Source organism: Phoca vitulina, unplaced genomic scaffold, assembly GCF_004348235.1.
Source record: "Phoca vitulina isolate PV1807 unplaced genomic scaffold, GSC_HSeal_1.0 scaffold40, whole genome shotgun sequence".
NCBI lineage: Eukaryota > Metazoa > Chordata > Mammalia > Carnivora > Phocidae > Phoca > Phoca vitulina.
Genome location: NW_022589743.1, coordinates 638,698 through 659,114, shown reverse-complemented (window position 1 = coordinate 659,114; position 20,417 = coordinate 638,698). Strand labels below are relative to the sequence as shown.

Genomic DNA, 20,417 nt, shown 5'->3' with positions numbered 1-20,417 from the left:
CTGCCCCCTCCAGCCTGGGTCGTGCCGCCTTAAAGATGGATCACGGAGGTTCGAGGAACCTCTCTCGGCTCCCTATCTCCTTTTACCTTTGGAACCTTCTCCCATCTTGTGTTCTCATGGAAACCCTTCCTCAGGGAGTTTCTGTGATTGCTTGGGGTACAGGCTGGAGTGGGAAGGGGCTCTGGGCAGGTTGCGTGTGTGTTTTCAGGGGTGGGGAGGTGGTGGTCTGCAGACCATCCTCACCCCTGCACGCAGCCTGTACTAGCTTCTGTCTGGGCGTGCAGGCCCTGTGCTTTAGGGGGAAGGCCCTAAGACTTTTGACCCATTCTTCCCACCCCCTTGTGGGCTTCCCTTTTCAGCCAGGGATGGAGAGGAGAAGAGATTCCCCCTAGTTCTAACCCCCAACTGGTAGGCGGGTGTAGAGGAGGAAATTCCTGGGGGGGTCGCTGGATGGGGGGTATGTGGGGCGGGGTACAGTCTGACTCAGGCCTGGTCTGGGGTCAGAGCCAAAAGGATATCCTGAGGCAGGAGCGGGGGGCGTTTCCAGCTTCCCTGCAGTCTGGGTCCCCAGGGAGGGGTGCTGGGAGGGGACTGGTAGTACCCTGTCCTGCTGACTGTCGTGGGATTCAGAATCTGGCAGTCTCAGCTGTAGGGCAGAGCTGAGGGGATGGGCGGGGGGATGGTAGACACACACACACACACACACACGCACACACGCATGCACACGCACACCCACACCCTTGCTCTGTGCTCCTGTTGTGAGAGAGCTGTGCTTCCTGCATGGCGGATGGGCAGACGAGTGGTGAGGGGGCAGTTGCCAAGGTGAGGGTGGGGAAAGCCCCGTGCCAGGCTGGGTCTAAGGACGGTGGTTTCCAAGCTGGGGGGTCCCCTTTGTCTGTGCCCCTTTGGTCCCCCCCAGACAGAGGTGCCTTTGTTTGGTCCACACACTCCTGTGGTCTGGCTGTGGCTTCAGCAGGCTCATCTCTTCCTCTTCCTGTTTTCTTCCTTCCCCGGAGGTTGCTCCCTCTCCTTGAGGCCTGGGCTGCCCCCTGCCCTTTCACCTACTCTCTGCTCCGAAAGAAGACCCAGTGGGTTCTGGGTGGCCCCTCAGCCACCCTGAGCCTCGGAGGTCCTGAGCACGGCTTCCAGGGGGCTCTGGGGTGCAGTCCCTGGGGATGCAGAGTTGGAGGCACTTCCATGCCCTCAGAGACGAGCATTTCCTCCCCCCAGAACCTGGCCTGTCCCGGGCTTGGGCTTTTCCAGTTGCCCTTTCTGCTTGGTATTCAGTTGCTGCTGAGCCTGTGGCATGCGCAGGTCAGGTGGCCCTGTGTAGCTGGGGCAGAACCTTGGGCCAGGCGGGGCGCCGAGTGAGGACACATCAGACGCACTCTTCTGGGGCTGAGTGCGGCATCTGGAGGCACTTGGGCAGTGGCAGCATCCCGAGGAAGATGCTGGACTTGAGCCTTCCCCGAACCCCATCTGAGGATGTGCTCAGGGCCTGTGCAGGTTTGGGGCAGGTTTTCAAACAAGTCCTAGCTCCAGTGAGGCAGGCCTGGGGTCCCAAGGGTCTGGTAGAGAAGAGGTGCCCTGCACCTGTTCTAGCAGAGTCCAGGTGATCCTACTCAGGCCCTCTTGGGCTGCTGATCTCTTTCCAAGTGGGGCTGGCCTTGCTGGCCCCCTACAGCTGGGACCCTGGTGAGCAAAAGGTAAACAGAGGACCAGAGTGGCCAGATTGTGGGCTTGTGGGGGGTGAGAGGGCTGAAAGCCTTGGCCAGAGGAACCTTTGGAAAAGGGAAAGGGAATAGTGGTCATCACTGCTCCCCAAACCTTGCTGAAGATCTGAAGAACTTGGAGGAGGGGAGAATTGTGGCTGTGTGTGTGTGTGTGTGTGTGTGTGTTTTCCTGGAAAGTTTATAAATAGTTCCAGCCCACTGTTCTGGTTTGAAATCTGCCCCGTCCCGCCCTGTCCTGCCCTGCCAGCTCCTGGTAGGGTGGGGGGTCCAAAGGGGCAGGTCTTTGTTTTCACCAGGGCTCATGTTCTGTGTCCCCTTGCCCCCCACCCAAGTTGAGCTGAGCTTTGGGTGTCATTTGCCTATGATTCATTGACTGTCTAGAATGCTTAGGAAAGCCCCTGTCTCCCCTTCTTTTAAGCCCCCCAGTCCTGATCGCCGTCTGTCAGCCCCTCCTGGACTGCCTGACTTCTGTTCCTTGGGAGCCACTGTTGGAGGGGAAGCCTGGGGAGCTGAGAGGAGGGAGTGAATGAAGGAGGGAGGCTGGGCCAGCGGGATCTGGGGACCCCTGGCTCCTCTTCTCTGGGGATAGGAAAGGAAATAGTCTATTTCTCTTCCCCTCCTCCCCTCCCCAAATCCAAAGGTTTCCCTTTTTTGGTTTGTGAAATGAAAGAAGGGAATTTGAGAAAGGGTTGTGGTTGGGCCTCCACCCACACCCGAATATCCCTCACCCACATCCCTATCCTCAGTCTGGGGGGAAGCAGACCCTGGAAAATGGGTAATTCTCTGTCCGGGGCCTGTCCACAGACGCTAGCCCTGGCTGGGGAGAGGGAAGGGAGAGCAGACACGTGGCCCCGGGAGGCACGGGCGGTGGGGAGAGGCGTGTGGACAGGGGCCCATTGCCCAACACCTCCCGTGTGCCCAGTGCTGTGCTACGGTGCTTTCCAGACTTGTCCATCTGAAACCACACCCCCAGTTGTTGCGGGGGCGCAGCTCACAAGTGAGTAAACAGATGCTTCGAGAGGTTAAGTGACATGCGTAAGGTCACCCAGAGTGACAGAGCTGAGATTTGACCCTTCAAACCTCTTATTCTCTCTACCACCTTCATGGCTCAGCCAGCTCGTCTTCTCTGGGGGTGTGAGTCTGGGGAGGTAAGGACTGGGCAGCTGGGGACGCCTGACAGCAGGGAAGGTATCCTGGCACCTTTTGGGAGTGAGGGACGCCACCGTGGGCGGGGTGTGTGGCTGGTGGCCGGCACTCCAGCCCCCAGCCCCTTCTCCTGTGCCCAGGCGAGGCTCAGCGTATTGGAGGCATGGGCCTGTGGTTTTCTCTCCCTCGAGGGAGGGTACCCATGGGCAGTGAAGCTGGCGGGCATAGGGTGGAGGTTGGATGTGGGTAGTTTGTTTTCCTTTTCTTTGGTGCTGGTTTTGATTCTCTGACCGCGTCTTCTCTCCCCCTGGGTGCAGGGAGCTGGGGCCCAGGTGCCACCCCAAGGGTCATGGCTCCGGAGGGATGAGGCAGGGCCTGTGCTCTTTGCCCCTGCCCCATCGTCCCTGCCCTCGCCCATCCCTCTTCCCTGACCAGCCTGGCTCTTGGCCCATTTCTGTGACCTTTACCTCCTCCCATGGCTCAAGGCCCTCCCCGGGGAGCTGAGTAACTCTGTACCAGAGTTTGCAGGCTGAGCCGGGTTAGGGATAGTGAGGCTCTGATGGGGTTGGGGAGGCCTTTCAGTCTCTCCCTGGCGTGTGGATTTGGTGGTGGTGGTGGGGGGGGGGTTTGAAGCTTGGTCCAATGCCTAACTCCTCACGGGCAGAGTTGAGGCATTAAGGTGGCTATATTTCTCTCTCCTCTGGAGGCAAGGGTGGGAGGCAGAGGGTCCAGATTGGACTGACTGAATCCACCCTCCACCCCTAAAAGCTGGGTCAGGATGCCTGGGGTCTGGAGTGAATGGCTTTCTGGGCCTCAGCCTCCTGGGCCTTTCCTCAGGGAGGCAGGCCCCTGTATGGACGTGAACCCACCTGAGTATTTGTCAGCGGGTGCACCTGAGTGTGTGTGTTGGGGGCTGGGCCCCCAGGGAGGCAGGTACAAAGGCCAGCCTGGCTGTGGGAGGGCCAGGTTGTGTGTCTGCGGGGAGCTGTGTCCTGGGGCCGTGCACACAAGCCCCAGGACGTATTCATTGTGTGATGAAGCCCAGGTGTGGAGAGATGGTATCTCCAGGTTCCCTCTCCTCACGTGCGTGCCGCACACACACAGGCTGGGCACACGAGCATGCTCTTGGCCACCCGGACGCGCTTTCCATAGACCTACGTGTGTGGGTCTCTGAGAGAGAGAGAGAGAGAGAGAGAGAGAGTCTGTGTGTGTGTGTGTGTGTCTGTCAGCGCTGATGAGGCTCAGCCAACCCCTCCTTCCCTTGCCTGGCTCCCTCAGCTCGAGAGTTCCCGTTGTGTGGGGCCCCACAGGGGTGTGGGGGGCTGGGGTGGCAGCTGGCCCAATGGGTGGGGCCCCTGTTCCTCTGACGTCAGCCTTCTCAGCCTGGGAGGGAATCAGCAGGGGCCTGGGGAGGGAAGGGGGCACCTCATTCAGGAGTAAGGAGAGAGGCTTTATGGTTGTCATAATTAGTACCAGTAAAAATCATGGTCATTAACAAGGTCCAGATTTCACTCCTGGGGGAGCTGCCCCCTCCCTAGCAAGTACCTGTCCCCACCTCCCCCTCCCTCAGCCTGGCCCAGCTGGGCGCAGAAGTCCTGGCCATGTCCACAGTGGCCTTGGCAGGAACTCCTCCATCCCGGGCATGGTGCTTGGCCCAACGCTGGCCGTGTGCACATACCCTGGACTCCAGGTTGGAGCCTGGAGCCTGGTGCTTAGGACCTGGTACGGCCTGAGCTTGGGAGGGGGAGGGGGAGGATTAGGGGTTGGACATGGAGGCAGTCCTTAGTTTGGGTCTTCAGGGCCCTATTTTTTCCTTTTTTCTCTTTCCTTTTCCCTTCCTTTCTTCTGTTTTTATATTTATTTTTAAGTAAACTCTACCCCCAACATGGGGCTCAAACTCCTGACCCCGACATCAAGAGTTGCATGCTCTACTCATGGAGCCAGCCAGGCATCCCTCATTTCTTCTTCTTCTTTCTTCTTTATTTATTTATTCATGAGAGTCAGAGAGAGAGAGAGAGGCAGAAGCAGAGGGAGAAGCAGGCTCCCCTCCTAGCAGGGAGCCCGATGCGGGACTAGATCCCAGGACCCTGGGATCATGACCTGAGCCAAAGGCAGACGCTTAACCATCTGAGCCACCCAGGCGCCCCTCTCCTTTCTTCTTTTTAACAGCTTTATTGAGATGTAATTCAAATACCATAAAATTCACCCATTAAAGTGTACAATTCAGTGGTTTTCGTATACTCACGGCCTGTGTGGCTGTTCCCACAATCCATTTTAGAAAATTGTCAGCACTCCAAAAGAGCCCCCATAGCTATCAGCAGTCACCTCCCATTTCCCTCAGACCCACCTCCTAGCCCCTGGTAACCGCAGCCTACTCTCTGTCTTTATAGATTTGCCTACTCTGGACATTTCGTATAAACGGAATTATCAGTATGTGGCCTTCTAGAACTAGCATAAGGTTTTTAAGGTATATCCATGTTGTAGTAGTATGTATCGGTACTTCATTCCTTTCTATGACAGAATAAGCTTCCATATGGCTGCACAACATTCTATTTATCCATTAGTTGATCGACATTTGGGTTGGTTCTACTTTTTGGCCATTATGAGTAACACTGGTATGAACATCCATGTACAAGTTTTTGTGTGAACTTGTTTTCATATCTCTTGGGTAGATACCTAGGAAGCGAACAGGCTGGATCATAGGGTAACTGTTTAACTTTTTGAGGAACTGCCACACTGTTGCCCAAAACAGTTGGCCTATTTTATATTCCCTCTAGCCATGGATGAGGGTTCCAATTTCTCCACATCCTCGCCAACACTTGTTATTAGTCTTTTGGATTATAGCCACCTTAGTGGATATGAAGTGGTATCTCACTGTGGTTTTATGTATTTATTTATTTTTATTTTTATTTTTTTAGATTTTTTAAAAAATTTATTTATTTGAGGGCGCCTGGGTGGCTCAGTTGGTTAAGCGACTGCCTTCGGCTCAGGTCATGATCCTGGAGTCCCTGGATCGAGTCCCGCATCGGGCTCCCTGCTCGGCGGGGAGTCTGCTTCTCCCTCTGACCCTCCCCCCTCTCATGTGCTTTCTCTCTCATTCTCTCTCTGTCAAATAAATTAAAAAAAAAAAATTAAAAAAAAAATTTATTTATTTGACAGAGAGATAGCATAAGTAGGCAGAGCGGCAGGCAGAGGGAAAGGGAGAAGCAGGCTCTCTGCTGAGCAGGGAGCCCAATGCGGGGCTCGATCCCAGGACCCTGGGATCATGACCTGAGCCGAAGGCAGCCGCTTAACGACTGAGCCACCCAGGCGCCCCTCATTGTGGTTTTAAATGGCTGTGTTTCTTTTTGTCTGTCTCTTTTGTTTTGGTTTTTCATAAAGGTTTTTCACATATATATAATGGCGTATATATGTCATATATATGTGATTCTGTATTCATATATAAATATATCCACGCACATGTATTTGTGTATGGATATCCTATACCCCAAGTGGATTTGATTTGAAGCATCCTCTTGTGGATGCTTCTCTTTTTCCCGCTCTCTTTGCTCTCACTGCTGCTTGTCTCACTGTGTCCTGGGATCTCTGGGTTCATCTCTGTCTCTCTCTGTCCCGTGGTGTTATCAGTGCATGTCCTCTGGTCCCAGCTGTTCAAACAGGGTATGGATCTGTGTTCACACTGTTGGAGGGGGGCATCTGGTCCTTCATCTTGTGCCCACCTCCCACCCCGTCCAGGGATGTGGCTTCTGCAGGCAGAGTGTGTGGGTGAACTTTTTTTTTCTTTTTAAAGATTTTTATTTATTTATTTGAGAGAGAGAGAGAAAGCACAAGCAGGGGGAGGGGCAGAGGAAGAAGCAGGCTCCCTGATGAGCAGGGAGCCTGATGTGGGGCTCGATCCCAGGACCCTGAGATCATGACCTGAGCCCAAGGCAGACGCTTAACCGACTGAGCCCCCCAGGCGCCCCTATGTGGGTGAACTTTGAGTTCATCAGTGCCCCCTACCCCTTCATTCCCTGGGGGTAGGAGGCTTCCACCCTGGGCAGTCCCTGCCCTCCTGATGCCCTGCCCACCGGTGGCCCATCATGCTGGTAAGCATCGGAGGTGACACGCAGGAGTCCTGGGTTCCCATTTCCCCATTTGTGTGTATGGCAGCGGGCCTCCTCCCTGGGCCTGTGCGACAAACCCATCTGGGGTGCTGGGGCTTGGATTTTGGGGGGAAGTGGTGTAAGAAGGGCCACCTGGCCTAAGAGTCATTTTTCTGAGAAGTGCCAATGCTTTAGGGAAGCGGCTTTTCCTCCCCCTCCCTCCTCCTCCCCTCAAGCACATGGTTCTTTGCATCTTGACCTCAGGTAACCCACACTGCGGGGAGGAGGGCCAGCAGCCTGCCTCTGCTACAAGGATCCTCTGGGGTGGCAGACCCTGACCTTTCCCCTCAGGACTGTGGGTGAGAGGCCCTTTGTGGCTCTGGGCCCTCTCCTCGTCTCCCCAGCCGGACTGTGCTAGCCTGCCACCCCCAGCAGTGTCTGGGCCCTGCTCCCAGGCTGTCTCTGCCAGCCAGGCATGGTGCCAGCTGTCTGCTCAGCCGGGTGCCACGGGAAAATCTCCGGCCGCCCAGGTTGGGGAGCTCCACGGGGAATGCCCGTGTACCCACTCCTTGGTGCCCACTCACCTGTCTTTTCTTTTTCTGCAGTGCCACAGGACATGGCCCCCCCAGCCGCCTAGCCAGGGCCCATCTAGGAGAGGCATCCTCTTCGGTGTCCCGAAGGCCAGCTCCGGACCTGCCTAGAAAAGTGACAGATTACAGAACTGCTTGACCAGAGGACCTGCTCTTGGGACGTCCCCCAACCCACCCGGCCCCCAGCTAGAGTGGGGGATCCAGGAGGCTGAGATTAGCCTGCTGGCCTTGGACAGCAGCTCCGGGACAGAAGGGGGGGTGGGCTGACCACCCAAACCCCCTCTGGGCCCAGGCCCCATGCCCCGAGGAGGGGCAGCCTGAAGCCCGCCAGAGCCTCCTGCCAGACTGCCTGCTTACCCTTCTGACTGTGGCTGCTTGGCATGGCCAGCAACAGCAGCTCCTGCCCAACACCTGGGGGAGGGCACCTCAATGGGTACCCGGTGCCCCCCTACGCCTTCTTCTTCCCGCCTATGCTGGGTGGACTCTCACCGCCAGGCGCTCTGACCACTCTTCAGCACCAGCTTCCAGTTAGCGGCTATAGCACGCCATCCCCAGCCAGTAAGTGGGGTGGCGGGAGGCTCGGTGGGAGGGCACTGTGGAGGGCAGCAGGCCTCGGGGCTTGGCCTCTGGGCACATCTGTTCCTCTGCAGGCCACATCTTCTCCAGATGAGGAGGACCATCGTGTGTGTGTGTGTGTGTGTGTGTGTGTGTGTTGGGGGAGTGTCAAGGATGTCAAGGGCTTGTAGGCTGATCACAGTGGTCGCGTTTGATGTCGGGGGCGGCAGAGGGAGAGCTGTTCCTCAGGGCTCCTGGCGCCCCTCTCCTGCACTGTGCTGTGGAGGGCCTTATAAATAGCTCCAAGGGCTGGACACAGAGGCCGGAGGCTGGTAAACAAACCTCTTGACATTTGGTGGAAATGGCAACTCTAGTGAGGGTGGCACCCCACCTCCACCCCACCCCAACCAGTGCCTCTGAGGGAAAGGGCTTGAAGGAGCAGCCTGCCTGGCCGGCTGGAGCTCCCCCTCCTCCTCTCCCCCTGCCAACTCCTCCCACAGTTGCCTGGTGGCTGGGGCCCGTGGCCCAGGAGGGGGCGCTGGGCCTGGACTCCGGCTGTGCGCGCCTGCATGCTCTTGGCAGGGCCGGTGTTTTCTCTGGGACTCCACCCTCTGCCACGGGGGTCGCCTGTCGGCTGGACGGGGGTCTCAGTACCCTTCCCCGGCTGGCCGAGCCAGGTAGTGGGAGGCGGCAGCAGCTATGGCCAGCTGGCAGAGTCCAGGCCTCGGGCCTGCCAGGCCGCTTACAGTAACTCTGGCCCCCAGGGCCCGGCTGGGCACCAGGCCAGGGCTTGGGGGGGCGGGGTGTGCGCGGGGGGAGGGGGGAGGAGGGAGCCGGGGCCTGGCCTGGGGCGGGAGGGGTTGGAAGCAGCAGAATGGGCCATGGACAGCCGGCTGGCCGGTCAGCTGCTGACCTGGGAAACGTGGCCCACCTCTCCTGGCAGGCAGGGATGAACGCCCTGCCCCGGGCACCCACCGCCCCTCCCACGGCCGCTGGCCGGCTGCCTGGCACCACTGCCCTGAGCGCCCGGCCGGGCTGGGTCAGTGTCCCCTTCCCGGTGTGGGGGCAGCACTCTCTCCCCGGAGCCAGGGAGTCTCTTTGTCCCTGGGGCAGGCCCTGGCTGGGCGCCTCGCTGCCCGCACTGGCCGCCTGCCCACCGCCACCACCGCTTCCTGGACCTCCTCCTGGGGCTCCGCCACGGCCCCTCCCTCCCCGGCCCCACCGGCCGCTGGAGCAGGGGCTCGGCGTCTGTGCTCCCGTAGGCTCCCCCTCCCTATGGCCTGGGACCGGGGGCAGGCAGGACGGCGTTTCCACTGTCATGCCATCCTCACTCCATCTTCTGTTTTCTCACACAGCAGTGGCGGATAGCACAGTGACCAGGGAGTCGGGGCCCTCCGATTCTGGCCTAGTCTTCCAGTCTGTGCTAGGTGACCAGGGAGGCCAGGCGCTGGGTTCAGAGTTGCTGGGGAATGGGTGGGCATGTCTGTGCTTCATTGTGTCTACAGGGACTGGAATTTGTATTCTTGGTGGGGGCGGGGGGTGGCTGGGTAACTGGAGCGTCTACTTCCTGCCAGGGTGGGATTTTTAGGGAGGGAGAAGTCGGGGGCTTATAACCTGGTACCTGTGGATAAGTTGTCCTTCCGCAGGTGATGGGAACAGAGCCCCCGGCACTGCTCAGAGTTGGAGGGGCCCGGGGCCTGGCCTGGGTTCTTGCCCACCCTGTGTCAGACGAGCAAATGCCATGCCCTCCTCTAAATGTTTCAAGCTTCTTCCTCTTTCTTAGAGGTGGGGAGGGTTTCCGGGTCCCCCACTTCCCACCCTGGTAACCTTTTCTCCCCAGGGCGGGGTGCCCACATTTCGGGCAAGTGGAGCCTTCTCTGGCTTTCCCCACCCAGGTTAGGCAATGCGCCTTTCCTGCCCCCTCCCTCTGTGAGCGTGTGGGTTTCCCTACCCCTCCCCTCTTCCTAGTAAACAACTTCTCTTCCTACGCAGACCCCCATCTTCTGAGCTTCTCCCTGACCTTCTTCTCCGTGACCAGAGGCGTAGCCATGGGCCTCAGGGAGCCAGGCATCTCCTTCCTTCTCGTGCAGGGCTGGGTGGCCTGGTGACCCAAGCTCCTCAGTCCTGGGTAACAAAGCATGACAGATCAAAATTTACATGTGTTAGAGATGGAGGCAGCCTCATTACCCTGCTCTCCCTGCTTGGGGCTGGTGCCAGGGGTCAGGCAGTTCCTAGGAGAGGGAGACCTTGGTGGCTCCCATTCCTGCAAGCAGCAATGGTTACCCTCTTTGTAGGAAACCTCCCAGATGAGGCTCTTTCCTCCCACTTCCCACCAACAGAGGTGTTTGGATAATCCCCCCTCCCTTTCCCCTCCCTCTCCCCACGTGAGGAGGAGGCTGGACCTTGGGTGTCTTGGGTGTCCCTTTCAGAGACGTGGGTGGCCTGTGGAATGACAGGTCCAGGTCACTGTGGGGAGGGGTGGGTATTTGTCCTACTCCAGTCAGGGAGCCAGAGTGGGAGGTCCGAGAGATGGTACAGGATTCCCTCCCCACCTCCCCAGAGCTCCTGGGGCTTGATCTCTGAGGACTGGTATTTACTATGGAGGGTTGGGATTCTGTGTACATTGTGAGGAGGGTCAGGGTTGTGTGTGTTTTAGGGTTGTGGGGGGGGTCAAGGCTGAGTGTGTGTTGGGAATGGGGTTAATGGTTTGTATGTATGGGGTTAGAAGGTCAGAGGGTTGAGTGTGTTTTGGGAGAATCAAATCCAGAGCCAGGAGGGGGTGTCCGTTCGTCTGTGTGCTGGAGGGGGCCGGTGACTTAGGGCATAGAGTCTTTAAAGGGGAGAGGTCTGTGGATTGTGCTATGTGTTTGGGGAGGTCAGGGTCTCTCTCTCTTATCGCTAGTCTAGGCTGGAGGGGAAACCGCCCTGCCTTTTTGGTTGCTTACTCCCGGAATTCCAAGCGGGTTGTGGAGGAGGCCGGGGTAGCCGGAGTTCGGGCTTTGCCACTTACTTCGTAGGATGACCTCTCTGAGCGCGTTTCCTGGTCTCTAAAACAGGGATATTACCAGAACCTCCCTCAAAGGTTGAGATTAGGCAAGATCACCGACAGATCACTGACGTATCACCGACGTAATGCCCTCAGCTCTGCCCCTTGCTTGTTGCATCCTTCCTGTCTCATTGTGTGGTACCCTTTCCCACAGTGAAAAGGGACCAGGGCCCCTTCTAGGTAGGAGTGGGAGAGAACGGGATGCTAACATCTGTGGAGCATCTACTGTGTGCCCCGACTTTATCTCTGTTTTACAGACCTTAATCCCTAAGATGCTGGGAGAGGGTCAGTATCCCTGTTGCACATGAGACAACAGGGTGGGCGGAGGTGAAGCTCACTGGGTTAAGTGAGTGGTAAAGCCGACCTGTTTTCCACCATCCAGATAGGCAGCTGCAGGAGGGTATTGTGGGGGGCACTCCTGGGTGGGGGGAGTTTTGGGGGGGCAGTGCCAGTGTTGAAACCTCCTCCTCCATGGCTGAGGCCCACTCCTGCCCGAGGACCTCCTGCCTTCCCCCAGTAGGGGGCGCAGGGGAAGGCAGCCAAGCCACGCCCCCTCCTCTGTGTTTTGGATCCTGAAGGCTGGAGGGAAAGAGCGCTGAGAGGCCTGGGCCAGATCTCCATCCTGTCCTGGAAATTGCGGATACAATCTGTTCACACCCATCCCCACCCACGAATCGGCCCGCTGCAGCCCACGGGAGTTTGTAGAGCTCAGGAGCCCTCTCCCCACCCAGACACTGTAGGAACAGAGTGTAAAAGCCACAGTTCTTATTATTTTGTTTCAGTATGTAGGGTGGGGGCAGGGAAGTTGGAAGCAATCAGTAGATGGGACAGAGATGGGAGCCCCTTTCTGTCCATGTATCGGTAGTGTGTGTGCCTGGAGCTTGGGGAGACCCTCCCTTCCTCTCCTCTGCCACTCTCTTCCCTTCGTCTCTGTCCTCCATCCCTCCCTTCTCTTCACTCTTTCCCTGGACAATAAGAGGGACAGCTCAGGGAGAGAGGGTACCGCTAGCAATGCCTTTCCTGGGGTCTAAAGATGCAGAGTCAGCCAAGCGACTGCTGGATGGGATTTTGAGTGAAAATGGGGCCCCTCACCTTTTATCTGGTAGCACTGATGATGCTGGGCTCCCTCGGGCAGGACTCAGGGAAGGAAGCCTGTCCTCTTGGCCTGAGACTTGGGTCCACCCCACGCCACAGCGCATGTGCCCATGGGGATGTGCCAGTGCAGGCCAGGACTACCCTATAGGGGGTAGCGTCTGTGCAAAGAGGAAGTGTTTCCCTTCTCCAAATCACTCTGGGGCGGTGCCCACACGACCTCCTTCCTCCTCCTTCCTCCTCCTCCTCCTCCTCCTCCTCCATGGAGTCAGGCACAGCCTGCGGAGCTGGGTCTCCCGGGGTAGACTGGCTAGATCAGCCTTGGCTAGGTCAGCAATAGAGGCCCTCCCCTCCCCAGTTTGATTTCTGGGTTGCCGGGAACCTCTCTCCGCCCACAGACCAAGGCACCATGAGCAGAAGTCCTAAAAAAGGACTGTGCAGCCTTGGGCAGGTCACCCATCCTCTCTCTGAGTCTGTATCCTCCCCTTTAAAGCAAAACTGTTATTGCGTTCCTGGCTGGATGAGTTGCTCTGAGGCCACGGTGACCTGCTGGCTGATGAGAGCGTGAGTGAGCTTCAAGTGCCCTGCAAGAGCAGTGATGACGAGGCGGGTGGAGCCGGGCATCGTTGTCTTGGGGGATGGCCACCCTATACTGGGACCCAATGTCTGTCTGGCTCCGGGCCTCCTGATTTCCTGTTTGTCATGCCCTCCAGATGGGGTTGGGGACGGGAGGGGGCCTGGCACAAGTGGTGGCCAGTTCAGTTCAGCCCACACCTGCCGAGGGCCTGCAAAGCACACAGCCCTGGAGGAGCCGTGGAATGTGACAAAGGAGCAGCAGAGGACGGGGCCTCGGGCCTGCAGGCAGCTGCCCCTGGAGTTCTCCCTCAGCCGACAGAGCCTTCCTTTCTACCCCCTCTTCTCTCACTGCCCCAGGACACTGCTGTTGCCCAGAACAGGTATCTCCCCCTTCTCCAGCTCCAGAAATCCTATCCATCCTTTCAGGAACATCCTGAATGCCGCCTCTTCCCAGAAACCTTCACAGCCGCTCCCCCTTTCTCACGACACTCTTGCGCCTTTGAATGCCTGTGGGTCCTTTTTTTTTTTTTTCTTCCAACACTCATCTCTCTACCACGAAGTGACTTCTTCCCACCTAGCTCCTGCTGTGAGCTGTAATCATTTGGGAGATCTTTTCCGCAGTTACCGGGTCTTTGATGGAGAATCCCTTAGTACCTCGCAGCAGTGAACACAGAGCCTCGCACGTACCTGGTACCCAGGAGCTAGGTCATTTGGGAGGAAAGATACCAAGGGCTGTGGCAGCAGACTGCCCTCTTCCCTGGCACTCACCCGCTGCCAAGGCTTGCATATGTGCTCCAGACCCCAGCGTTCCGTCTGCAGCCCAGACTACACTCAGGGGAGACCTCACCTGGGAGCCCCACAGCCACCTGTCCACCAGGCCAGTAGACGTCTGTGCTTTGCAGTCTTGGGAACTTTGCTTCTGCACAAGCCACACGCCAGAGTCCTCTTTGCTGCCTCCCCCAGCCCTGTTGTACTGCCTGGACTATTGCAGCAGCTACTCACTGGTCTCTCTTGCCCTCCTACAAGCCATTCTTCACACAGCTGCTCCAAAGATCTTATACCACTGTAAATCAGATCTTGCTTCTCCGCTTGGAAGCTTTCTGTGGCTTCTCCTTGCATTTAGGATAAAATCCCAGTCATTTGAGGCCAACAAGCCCACCTGGTCTGGCCTCAGCCCACCTCTCTAGCTTGGTCTTGTGTCTGTTTTCCTCTTGAATTTTAAGCTCCCGCTAACCTAGTCTTCTGTCAGTACCTTGAATGGAAACCCCCCCCCCCCATCTCTAACCCCAGGACCTTTGCACAGGCTCTTTCCTTTACTGGGACCACATTCCTTCCTACTTTTTGCCTAACTTATCTAAACTTCTACTCTTTCTTTAGGTCTCTGCCTTGAGGTCCTCCCTGACTCTTCAACCTAAATTAGGTACCTACATCAATTCTCCTTCAAAGCATATATTATAGTTGTTTCATAATACCAGTTACCTCAGTTTGCAATTACATTTATATATATATTTATGATTATATGCTTAATGGCTGTTGCTCCCTAAGGTCTGCAAGAACGGGCTTACCAAAGTATCCACATAGGAGGTGCTCAGAAAATACTTTTTCTTCAATCAGCCTTGCATGGTGGGAATATGGGCTTTGGCAGCAGAGTTCAAATACTCACTCTACCCCTTATTAGCAATGTGGACTTGGGACAACCCACCTAGCTTTGCTGAGACCTCAGTTTCTTTATCTGTAAATAGGAATAATGCCCACTTATCTCTTGGGAGTTGCTTGAGGATTAACTGACAACATAGGTTAAGAACCTGGCTTCTAGAGGAATATCCTTGGGAAGCATGTCAATTCCTAACCCCTTTTAGAGTGAGGGAGCTCTGCTGCAGGGTCAGTGGGAGTAACAGGATACCCTCTCCTCTAGGGACATCCCCCTCCTTCATGGGCCTTCCCACCCTAGGCCTTTCCTCCACTGAAAGAGGCATCCCGAGGGCTTCCGGGAGGAAGTGGTCAGCTGGAAGGCACCAGCCCCTCCTCTTAGCTCTCCCGGGCCGGACTGCGCGGTGGGGGGCCGATCCTGGTTGCGCGGCTGGGAGACACCCTGGGCGGGGCTTTGCTCGCCGGAAGCACGCAGAGCTTGGGGAGGAGAGCCCCCTCTGCACGCGTTTGTGCCAAAGCATATCCGCGCTGCCGCGTCGGGTTCTGGCGGGCGGGCGGCCGGAGTCACACATGATGTCACAGACAATGACACAAGCCGGGTGTTTCATCCTCACACAGCGCCTGAGCTGCACAATGTCACACCCGGGACGCCCGGCACGCCGCGTTCGTGGCGCAAACTCTTGGCCCCGCGCACCCTGGCCCTTCGCCTCCTGCGGCCACTCTCCGCGTCTCCCGGGGCGCTCGCCCGGCCCGGGGGGGGGGGCGGGGGCCGGCGGGCGAGCCCCGCGGGCGGGCTGGCGAGCGGGTGATGTCACGGGCATTGGTGGGTGGGTCACCCGGAGGTGAGGCGCCGCCAGGCGAGTTCAGCGAGAGTTCAGCCGCATTGCATTAGGCAAATGAGGCCCGGGCCGGGTGGGGGGTGTGTTGGGGGAGGACACCGGGACCACCTCCTCCTCCCCGCCCCATCACCTCTCCTCCACCAGCGCCGGGCCGGGGACTGACCAAACCAAGGGGGAGGCTGGGAGCCGGAACTGGGATGGGGGAGACGCCCGCCCCTCTTCCGTCCCTGCCTCCGCGCGCAGCCCCCACCTCTCCGCGTACCCTGCCTCCGGCCGTCCCCCGCGTACTCCTCCTCTGGAGCCTTTCCCCCGTGCGTCCCCCCTTCTCTCCTCCCCCTTCCCAGGCTCCCCCCACTCGCCCGCCACTGCCCGCCTCTCTGTTAGTTCTCTGCGTTTCGCCCGCCGCAGCCGGAGCCGCCGGGCAAGGGTTAAGTCAGGGGCGGTGCCTGGACTGGACGGGGCGGAGGGAAGGGGGTGGAGCCGCCGGGGAGGGGGCGCGCAGGCTCGGGGCGGGGGGGGGCAGCAGCGCGCACCTCGGAGACCGAGCGTCGGCCGGCTGCCCCGGGCCTGGCGGAGGCGGAGCCACGCGGGGCCCCACCCCCACCCGGAATCCTCGCCCGGGAGAAGCCCGGGAGCCCCGGCGGGGAGGAGGAAGTGCCCGGCGCGCCCCCCCACCCCCCCGCCCCGCGCCGATCCCGCCCCCGGCCGGCGCACTTGGGGAGCCGCGGGACTCTGCCTCGGACAGCATGCGACTCGAGACGGGAGCCCCCTTGAGGTGGAGCCGCTGAGTTCCCGGGCCTCGGCCGGGCGTTCCCGGGGGGGGGAACCGAGGGACCCCCCCGCCCCCCACACACACAACTTCCCCGCTGTTCACCTGGGACTGGCGGAGCGGCCGGCCGACTTTTACGCGGGACTTCGGGCGACGGGCGGCCCCCGGCTCGGGTTGCCGGTCGCGGCTGGGGGGGTTGGGGGGGGGACGTGCCCCTCGCCCCCAGCTGCTCTCCGCGGATGGCGCCGCCGGCTGAGTGAGGGAGGCGGCGCGCAGGACTTCCCCGCCCGGACCTCTTGTCTTCGCGGGGAAGATGTACGAGAGTGTGGAAGTGGGGGGGCTCACCCCCACCCCCAATCCCTTCCTTGTGGTGGATTTTTATAACCAGAACCGGGCCTGTTTGCTCCCGGAGAAGGGGCTCCCCGCCCCTGGTCCCTACTCCACCCCGCTCCGGACTCCGCTTTGGAATGGCTCAAACCACTGTAGGTACCGGCCTCCCCTCTCCCGTTGTAGGAGCTGGGGCTGGGGGTGGGCGGTGGGGCTTCCACTCCCACGGGGGATGCGGGCCTGGGGCGTGGCTGGGGGGGGCTTGTCTCTACTCTTCGCTTTCCCGTCTCTCTTGCTGAAACTCGGGTGCCCTTGCTGGACAATTGGACTCTTCCCGAGTAGCCCTGGGCGCTCTTTCTCTTACATCAGGGCAGAGGAACTTTGGGGGTTTCTCCCTTCAGGAAACGTTTGTTCATCTGTCCTGCTACTTCGGCAGGGGAAGTGAAGCCCCTTGCCCCTTTTATATCTTCTTGCTTGGAATCCAGGCTCTTCACAGCAGAGTGGTCCTTTCTCCCACCCTGGAGGGTGGGGTAAAGATCCTATCTGTGGGCTTATGGGCTCAGGAGGAGGGGCCTCCTTCCCAATCCCAGCCGTCAAAGCCTGGGGGAGAGCCCCCTCCTGTGCAGCAGCTGCTGCCCCCGCCCTCGCCCCGGTGTCATTAGAGTCGGGGTCAGGGGACCACTCGGTGTCTTTGGTGTTGGCAGTGGGGTGTGGCAGGAAGGGGCAACTTCATCTGACAGCCGTCTGCCATCCTAATAAACCCTTACATCTTGGGGAGGGGCACCTGTCCACAGGAGGGTTGTTCTGGCCCTGGACACTTGGCTGGCATCTTTGAGGTTTCTGTCCCAGGAATGGGGTGGGGGGGGGGGAAGAGGCTGCTCTGGTGGGAAGAATATCCCTCCTCCTGATCCTAATCTGGTTTGTTCTCTGGGGGATGAGTTTGGTTTTTTTTGCGGGTCTGGGGCTGCTCTGGAAATGAGGGATGCATCCCCTGCCAATCCAGCTGTGTCCTTTTGTTACCCTGTTTGCACTTAGGGATAGGGGCAGGCACTGGGTTGTCCCTAAGAGGGGCGCTGATGAGAACCCTGGAGTCCTGGCAGCCTGCTCACCTTCCCGCTCTCCTCCATCTGGGTTCGGGCTCCTCTGGAAGGGAGGGGCTCTGTGCACCTGCGGGAGCTGTGAGCGCCTGGGGTGCACACCTGGGCGTGTTCGAACCCAGCTGTGAGGTAGTGTACCTGGGTGGGAGGGAGCCGGCGCTAGGGGGCTATTGTTACCTGGTCGGGTTTCTTCCCTTTCCCTGCTGGGGCTCCACTCTTCCCTGGAGCTTCACCCTCCCCACCGGCTGCCTCCCTCCTGCCTGCCAGGGAGGAGGGGCGGAATGGGTCCCTGGAGGCCTGGCAGATTGGAGAAGGTTGAAGGGCAACCCCCAGCCCCTTTGCTCTAGGAAGAGGGAGACCTGAAGTAGAGAGACACCCCACCTCTGCCCCTCCCAGAGCCACCTCACCCCCAGCCTTTCCTATTGTCCTGCCCCCTGACCTTGGCCTCTGGAGCCTGGTGGCTGGGAGGCGCAGCCTGCCGAAGGTCGGAGGCCAGGGGGTGGGAGTGTGAGTGTCGGCTGACTTTAGCCAAAGGGGAGAGGTAAGAGGTGTGACACTGGGACCCTTCTTCCCACCTTCCGGACCTGGAGGAAGGTGTTTCTCCCCAGTGGGATCACTGGGGCACAGCTGCCATGGTCACCCCTGTCACCATGTTGGCCGCCTTTGCCAGAGGACTGGGGGTAAGCTGGGATCAGAGGCCTTGGGCTCCAACATCATCTCTTCCTTCATTCTATGGGGGCAGCTCAGCTTTCCCTGGCCCCAAACTGGTCGGGGAGGAGGAGCATGCAGTCCAACAGGCCTTGGGTTTGGTGAGGCTGGTGATGGGGAAGTGGAGGCCTGTTTCCCACACTCTGTCTGGGCTTGGCCAGAGCTAGAGGTCTGGGCTCCCCTGCTCCCCTAGTCGCTGTGTAGGTGTGTGTATATGTCATTGGGTGCCAGTGGGCTCAGCCCCAAGACTGTGGGCTGGGAGTGGTGGGTGTGGGAGTTGTTCTGAGGGACAGGAAAGACCTGGAGGCTGCTGGGGTGGGGGTGACTTGACCCTGCCTAGTACGGGGGTCACCACCACTGCCTTGGGAGGAACCCCCTGGTGTATGTGGAGGTCCTCTGGTGACAGGAGGCCTCCAGCCCCCTCACCTGAGTCCCCCTCGGTGGCCCCCCTCCACCTGCACCAAAGGTGGGAAGAGACTGCAGGCTGGCCCGGAAACGAGACCCTTTCAATCCTGCAGGGCCCTGGGAACCTTGCCTCCTTCCCCAGAGCCCCAGTTGGGGGGCACTGGAGGACAGGGGGTACACAGGATGTGGCTCCCCATCTGTCCCCCACCAGTCTCACTGCTCACGCCTCCACCCGCTCCCAGACGTCCAAGAATGTGAAGCACGTGGATGCCCGTGGTGGGGGGGAGGGGGAGAGATGCTTATCGGGGCGCTGGGCTAGGGGCCTCCTTCCGCCGCTACACCCAGAGCTACCCCACCCTCCCCCCTGGGCGGGGTGTGGGGGGAGGAAGGGCGGACGGGGGGACCCTGCGCCCCGTCCCTAGCCCTCCCCAGGGGCTGCGCGGGGAGCTGCGGAGGAGCGTGCGCGCCAGCTGGATTGGGAGGGGAGCCGCTGGCCGGGGGCCCGGCTGATTTCCTGCTGATCTCCTCCAGGAAACCGGCCCCTTGTGCAAGGCTGTGAACGGCTCTGGGGCGTGGGGAAGCCGGAGCGCTGTGCCCCCTGCCCCCTGCCCGCCAGAGGGCCGGGGGAGGGGAGCCTGGCAGCGCTGGCGGGAGGGGACGCCTGGCTTCCTGGGCCGGTTCCAGCCCTCCGCGGGGCGCTGGGACTGGGAGCCGATTAGGTGTGGTGCTTCTGCAGCCGCCTCCTTCTGCAGGAAGAGGAGAGATTTGTGGGCTGGGGCCTCTCTGGGAGGGAGGTGAGCGGGGAGGGGCCGGGCCCTGACAGTCCTTCCCCCAGAGGTTGGGTGTGCAGAGTTAAGGCTGAGTCCCAACTCCTGCAGAGGCCACAGGGGTCCCCGAGTGCCCCGGGCTTCCCAAGCCCAGGCTGCTGGCTGGAGGCCTGGGGAGGTGGGGACTGGGCCAGGGCTCTGGGTTCAAAGGGCACAGTGCAAAACCTCTGGGCTGTTACCTGGGTGACAGGTGGGGATGTGCTGGGGGTGGGGGTGCAGGGCTCACTAGAGCCTCAGAGGCAGCCAGCTGCCATGGGGTGGGCCCAAGCCGCAGCTCCCACAGCTCATCTCCCCCATCCTGCCGCAAAACGATTTTAAAAAGCACATTCTTTAAGTTTTATAAACACTCTCTGGACTTTGCCTTAGCTCCAAATTTTTTTTTTAATTGGTTCCATTGTATTTCTTTTAAAGATTTTATTTATTTATTTGACAGTGAGAAAGGGAACACAAGCAGGGGGAGTGGGAGAGGGAGAAGCAGGCGGGGCTCCATCCCAGGACCTGAGCTTAAGGCAGACTCAACAACTGAGCCACCAAGGCGCCCCTTAGCTCCAAAGTTCTATGGGTTTTTGCGGCTTTAGTCAGCCTCTGGCCTTAGAGCTGTCTGTCCCTCGTCCTGGTAATCCTGTGTGTCTCCCCATGCCCTCCCCTCCCTCTGCCCCACTCTGTACCCCAAAGCTCCGGCTGTCCATTTTAGAGGTGGGGCGGGTATTGGAGGGGTGGGCCCAGGGCAAAGGGCAGATGGGGAGGGCAGGGGAGGGGAGGTCAGTGCCTTCATCCTGTGCTTATTGGATTCTAGGCCATGGTCCCCCCACACCCCCTTGTCCTTGACCCCCCCCACCAGTCTGGATTGTCTATTGTTACTCCTTTTACGTCTTGGAAAAAGTTAGCACAACAAAGGGCTCCTTTGTGGCTCACCCCTCTGCCTCCTGGCCTCACCCAGGCCCCCCAACCCCAACCCCCCCCCCCCCCAGC

General features: G+C 59.3%; 1 protein-coding gene across 3 annotated transcripts in view; it reads left to right on the top strand.

Moving 5' to 3' along the window:
• RARA (retinoic acid receptor alpha) overlaps positions 1–20,417 on the top strand; it is a 45,284-nt gene that overhangs the window by 14,379 nt on the left and 10,488 nt on the right. For 2 of the 3 annotated variants that reach the window (XM_032429069.1, XM_032429068.1), the window contains exon 2: positions 7,570–8,112. In XM_032429069.1, coding sequence (XP_032284960.1) covers positions 7,935–8,112 — 178 coding nt within the window. In that variant the 5' untranslated portion in view covers positions 7,570–7,934. Of the gene's footprint in view, positions 1–7,569; positions 8,113–15,936; positions 16,564–20,417 lie in introns of those variants that run through there. The other variant, XM_032429070.1, reaches the window with a different exon arrangement.